This window comes from Malus sylvestris, chromosome 12 (genome assembly GCF_916048215.2).
Source record: "Malus sylvestris chromosome 12, drMalSylv7.2, whole genome shotgun sequence".
Lineage (NCBI taxonomy): Eukaryota > Viridiplantae > Streptophyta > Magnoliopsida > Rosales > Rosaceae > Malus > Malus sylvestris.
Genome location: NC_062271.1, coordinates 6,906,742 through 6,912,529, shown reverse-complemented (window position 1 = coordinate 6,912,529; position 5,788 = coordinate 6,906,742). Strand labels below are relative to the sequence as shown.

The window sequence follows — 5,788 nt, the reverse complement described above, 5'->3', positions numbered from 1 at the left end:
ATCTTTGAATATGTCATTTGTTGCACTAGTAGTCAGTTACATTAACTCTGTCTTTTTCGTTAAGTTGAGGGATAAAATAGAAATTTCATCCAAAAACAAGAAAATAATTTTTTTAAAGAGAGATTTGGCTCCTCAAGGATTGAGGAGGAACTTCTCCTTAAAATACCTCGTGATCACAACACTTTGTACTTATGATCAGACTCCTTAAGGATTGATTAAATATCTTAGTTTTAGTTGATTTTTTTGCAAAGATGTTTTTTATATAATGATTTATAATATAAACGATTCGATAATAAATATGAAATTTTGGGAATCCCATGAGGCATTTTGAGGAGGAACTTATCTTTAACCTTAAGGAGCCATCCTCTTCTCTTTTTTAAATAACTTAGATTTTTTATTTTTTTTGCATGAAAAGACCACTATACACTTAAATTTGATAGAAAATAAGACACATTTGACGGAAGGTCTACTCATGCAACGCAAAGTTAAGTTAAAAAACGAGAGAAACTAATATGAGAATTCAGAGACAAAAACTAAACGAGAGGTAGAATTCAAGGTCCTTGGCTACCACACACAACCTAAAAAATAAGTATTGTGAACTTGTGTAAATGTCTATTTGAAGATAAATTAATCCAGCACACTATTTCTCTCCTTCTGCGTAATCAAATTTACTTTTGTCCTTTAATATATTTTTCTTTGTGGATTGGATGTGCATCAATAAAAAATGAACGTATAAATTACATTGCATTCTTCAAAATGAAAACTAAAAGATATGTAAAAACAAAAGGGAGGAAAACCCACAAATAGTAAGTACTAAAGTAGAAATCTACTAAAAGAGGCAACAAAAGCAAATGTTCGGTGGAGAGATCAGATATTGATAGCACTCTGTACTTTTCCATTGGCCGCACCCAACTCGTATCACAGACCAGAAGACGAAGCCACAAGCTCTCTCTCTCTCTCTCTCTCTCTCTCTCTCCTCAGCTCAAGATCTTCCTTGCTTTCAGAGCTTTGAAAAGCTAATTTGAGGCTTGCACTCAATCTCTCTCTCCCTCTCTCTCCCTCTCCCCACCCTAATCCCTGCAAGTCTGCATCTTTTTCTCTCTACTTCCATTGCGATACAGACCTCAAGGTTCCATTTAATTACGGGGTCCCTGTTTATCTTCTACTTCTAGCTACTCTCTCTCTCAGTGGCTTACGGTTTGGTCAAGCTTAGCTTTTTTCCCTCCGGTTGCTTCTTCCACAAGATCTTATCCCACTCTGCTTAAAAACAAAGCTTAAAAATTTTCTCTGAGAAAGTGAAAGAAAAAAGAAAGAAATATTCTCAGAATTTTCCCGGAAAAATTACGTGAGCACTGAGGGCAGCAGCGTATGTATAATGGTCCTCCAGCATCCAATTCTACCTTGACCCCATTAATTCAAATTTCCACTGTAGCAAGCAGTGCACCGCCATTCATGGATTCAAATACCCACCAACACAATTCTGGGTTGCTCAGATTTCGCTCTGCTCCGCACTCCCTCCTCTCCAATTTCGCCGACGGCGGCGATTCGGGGCTTCACAGTAAAAGCCCAGTTGAGGGTTCTTCGGAGTCCGAGAGATTGTTCTCCAGATTCACGAATTACAGCCATATCAACGACTCAGATTCCTGGCCGTCGAGTTTTCAAGAATTTGACGACAAATCCGTGGTGACGGCAACGGAGGCGGCAGTGTCAGCGATCCGGATGAGCTCACAGGGAGGGTATTCTGGGCTGCTGCCCCCTCATTATCCGAGGCAGAGCTCGTTTAATGGCGGATATGGGTTGGCGGGTTCCGGTCCAATGGAACGTCATCACACTCCGGCCAACAAGTCAGTTCATTCGAATTCAAATCTTGTTAGACAAAGTAGTTCCCCTGCTGGGCTTTTCTCCAACACCTCTCTTCAAAACGGTATTGTGTTTTCTTCTGTCTTTCATTAGCTTATGACTTTTTTAATCTGAGCGATATCGTAATCTAATCTAAACTACGAGTAGAGTAGATATATTAAAACTCGGGTATTCGAAGGTGATTATCATTTTTTAGTTTCTAAATACTTTGACCGTTGAAGCTGCATGCATTCATTTTTTTTACCATATCATTGTATGATTCCTATTGTTTGCATCGTAGATTCGATATCCGAGTATGTTAGTTTTGGAGATTTTTATTTTGGTTTTTGGTAGTAGACATAAGACAGACATTGATTTGAGAAGCACATTTGCAATTTGGTTACCAAAAAGAGAATGAGTTCCTCTCTCTCTCTCTCTCTCTCTCTAGATAGTTGTAAAATAATTACTATTTATAGGCTATTTGTAATGAGGAGTGTGGAAGTTTGAGTTTGGTCAGTCAAACAAACATGTTCTGAAAATGTTTGCTTTCGTCTATGGATGTGTAGGATTTGATTGGTATTTGAAAAGTTAGATGGGAACCTATGGGGTGTTTGATTTTCTAACTTCATACTTAGTTGGAAAGAGCATCGCGAAATATAATATGTTGCGGGGGAGTGAATTAAGCTAGATATTGTGTTTTCTTAGTAAGGAAACCCAAAATTGATCCGGATTAACAGCTGATAGATTCGGATTAGAAAGCTAGATATATTATTGTCTTTCAGTAAATTGCAGATGATGTCGCCACTAAAAAGTTACAAGGCATGGTACTAATGGAGATTACAGCGCTTATCCTTGATTTTATGTTACAGGATTCCCATTCGGAACTTGGAATGACTCATCGAATTTTCCAGAGAGTTTAGATGGCATGAGAAGAGACCAAGATCATGATGGGAAATTATTTTCGGTTGATCAGGTACTTAATTGGTGTATGTGGTTTGAATTTCCGCAAATTTTTGTTGCATATTTAACTCATTCTGAATAAACTTTCATGGTTAGAACGGAGAGCTTGAAAACCGGTTTCATGTATTATCCCATCACCTGAGTTTACCAAAAACTTCAGCAGACATTGCCATGGAAAAGTTCTTGCAACTTCAAGATTCTGTACCTTGCAAAGTTAGAGCAAAGAGAGGTTGTGCCACTCATCCTCGAAGCATTGCCGAAAGAGTAAATATTTTCCTATATCTGTAGCCAGCCAGCTAATATTTGTTGTTAGTCAGCACATTTGTTCCTCATACATATAATTAGTACATCCACCATGAAACTTCATTGTGGTTTTTCCGTTTTAGTCTTTTGCTCGAACATAGATGATGCTAAGCAGTAGTTTGTTTACAGGTGAGAAGAACACGGATCAGTGAACGAATGAGGAAACTACAAGAACTGGTCCCGAACATGGACAAGGTAGAATGTCACATGAGCATTTTAGCCTCGAATCAATTCTCCAATAATTGTGTTCAGAAACTCATGATATTCAACTTTTTTAAATTCTTGGCAGCAAACCAACACGGCAGACATGCTCGATTTGGCAGTTGATTATATTAAAGATCTTCAGAAACAGTTCAAGGTACCAAACAAGTTGAATCGAGAAATATTGCATTGTGGACAAAGCATCATCAGTTGGTACTCACAAAAGTTTATTATTTTGCAGACGCTTAGCGATGTTAGAGCAAACTGCAAATGTTTAAACATGCAGAAGCCGGTGTCGAATCCGGTGTCGAATCAGGAAAGTGACGGGGGAAGTCGGTTGAAAGTTTGAAGCCACACAATATATTCTCTTTTATGCAGTGAAGTTCAACTAGAAATTATATCCAAAAAGAACTCCAAAGAAACAGGTAGAAGGAGCCGTTAGATAATGTAGTTTTTGATGGGGTGTGATGTAGAAGGTTGGTAGAATTTCCACCACAAACCTGGAGGGGACCAGGTCTTGTAACCTAAACGAGCAGTTTGAGTTCCTAGCTATCACATAATTAATATATGAAATAAACATAACAAGAATGTACAGGACAAGTTCTAAGAATGAAATCCTTTGATTTCAATTTTTTTGTTTGCATATCATTTTATGCAAGCCATTTCGGACTCCCCCTTTTTCCACGCATTTCACTTCTTTTTCTTGCTCGTGGATCAAACGAGAATTAAGGAATTGAAACAAAAAGAGGAGTACATGAAGAAACAACGGGAACATGAAATCAGTATTTGTTTTGTTAGTTAAGTTAGACATTTCATTATGTGAAATCAATAAACAGGTAAATATCAAATTTGTTATGTCGCTCAAACTCATTACGTTGCTTTTTATTGTTTATCTTACGTAAATATAGATAATTAAATATTAAACTTGTTAAATCACTTACAAATATATACTGACGTTGCATTTAACATGAGATTTGCCACAATAAGCTATCGAACTTATGAAAAAATATGTTGTTTTTGCATCCGGAACAACTAAATATGTGATTTTCTGTAATTAAGGAAATTTCAGATCATTGTGATGAGATGGATAATGAAATAATTTACAAAATTCTGGAAGTTGACGTAACTTAAATTACTGGTGCATGTCTCTTTATTTGGTTACAGACTTCTTTTGTCTTTTTCTACTGAGCCTTATCCTGTTTTGAAAAGGACTGTATCAGACTTGAAGAGTTTGCTTGTCCTTATTTGGAAGAGACAAAGGAACAGTCATGTTTCTATGTAGCCAGAACTTAAGAATGTAATGATTCTGCTCTCGATCGGCTCGTTTGGTGCTTACAGCTGTATACTCCATTATATTCAACCAATGTTAAGGAAGGACGGGTTTTCGAATTTTATTCGATTGAAAGTAGAAGGTTGACTATTTACGAAAAAAACTTATTTTTCTCAATAATGTCATCTTATTAGGATAACTTGTAAATTTAGAAAGTTTTCCATCATTTATAACGTTAAGATATTGAGGCCCCGTTTGGGATTGAGGTGATTTTAAAAAAAGCCACTGTGAAAAAAAGCTGAGGGTCATTTTTGTGTTTGGTAAACTGAAAAAAAATGGCTTATTTTGGAAGCTGCTGTGAGAATAAGCTAAAAATCAAAGGAAAAGCTGAAGCTGCTATTTGCTGCTTTGAAAAAAAGCCAGTTTTTTCAAAGCACACGGAGCTACAATGCTCCTTTAATGAAAAGACACACTATCATCCTGCTTTTTTTTCTAAAAGCACTTTCACAAAAAAGTTTACCAAACACTCTACTGGCTTTATTTCACAGCCGCTTATTCTCACAGCACAGCCGCTTATTCTTACAGCAGCTTTTTTTCAAAGCACAGCAATACCAAACCAGCCCTGAATCTGATAAGTTATCCAATACAATAAACATCAAAAGTGATCATATTTTTAATAAGTAACTTCATAAGTAGAACATACTACTAGGTTGCCAACCTTGCAATATGTAGAGCATGGACTTTACCCGATTGAGGGGTCGCAAGCCTTGTGAGGGAAATGTAATTTATGTTTGGAAGATGTTGACTTCTATTATTTCCCAAATTTAGAATCTTATTATATTATGAAAAATACATGACCACCCAAGCTTTTTCAAAAAAGTCCTCCTCAAAATATTGTGCGTTCAATTCACGATATTTTGAGCTTATGATTGGAACCGTGTATATTATAATTTAATATGTAAAAATTATCTCAGTAAACATAATAAAATATGAGATAGTTTAGTCATCCAACTGTATAAAACCATAATGTCAAAATCAGTAAAAGTATTATAAGTCGTCAATCTATTTGCTACAGTTGATTGACTAAATGACCAATTATTCTATAATCAAGTACAAAGGGTTTTGAAGAGGACCTCTCTCAAAACTTTGAGTAGCAAAATATTGTTTATAAATTTTGTTTTTCCTTTACACTATGTTTGGATGAAGAAATTTAAG

General features: G+C 36.1%; 1 protein-coding gene across 1 annotated transcript; it reads left to right on the top strand.

Moving 5' to 3' along the window:
- The first annotated feature begins 850 nt into the window (after positions 1-850).
- Positions 851-3,932, top strand: LOC126591941 (transcription factor bHLH130-like). The gene is made up of 6 exons (XM_050257659.1): positions 851-1,924; positions 2,709-2,812; positions 2,896-3,063; positions 3,232-3,297; positions 3,392-3,460; positions 3,545-3,932. The coding sequence occupies exons 1-6, from the start codon at positions 1,369-1,371 to the stop codon at positions 3,650-3,652; spliced, it is 1,071 nt and encodes a 356-aa protein (XP_050113616.1). The 5' UTR covers positions 851-1,368; the 3' UTR covers positions 3,653-3,932.
- The last annotated feature ends 1,856 nt before the right edge of the window (positions 3,933-5,788 follow it).

What these genes read in the sequence shown, in the direction of transcription:
- LOC126591941 (XM_050257659.1), top strand. Translation starts at nt 1,369, where the DNA reads ATGTATAATGGTCCTCCAGCATCCAATTCTACCTTGACCCCATTAATT. An exon ending in CAACACCTCTCTTCAAAACG is followed by an intron (nt 1,925 to 2,708) that starts GTATTGTGTTTT and finishes TTTATGTTACAG; the next exon opens with GATTCCCATTCGGAACTTGG. An exon ending in CTCGAAGCATTGCCGAAAGA is followed by an intron (nt 3,064 to 3,231) that starts GTAAATATTTTC and finishes GTTTGTTTACAG; the next exon opens with GTGAGAAGAACACGGATCAG.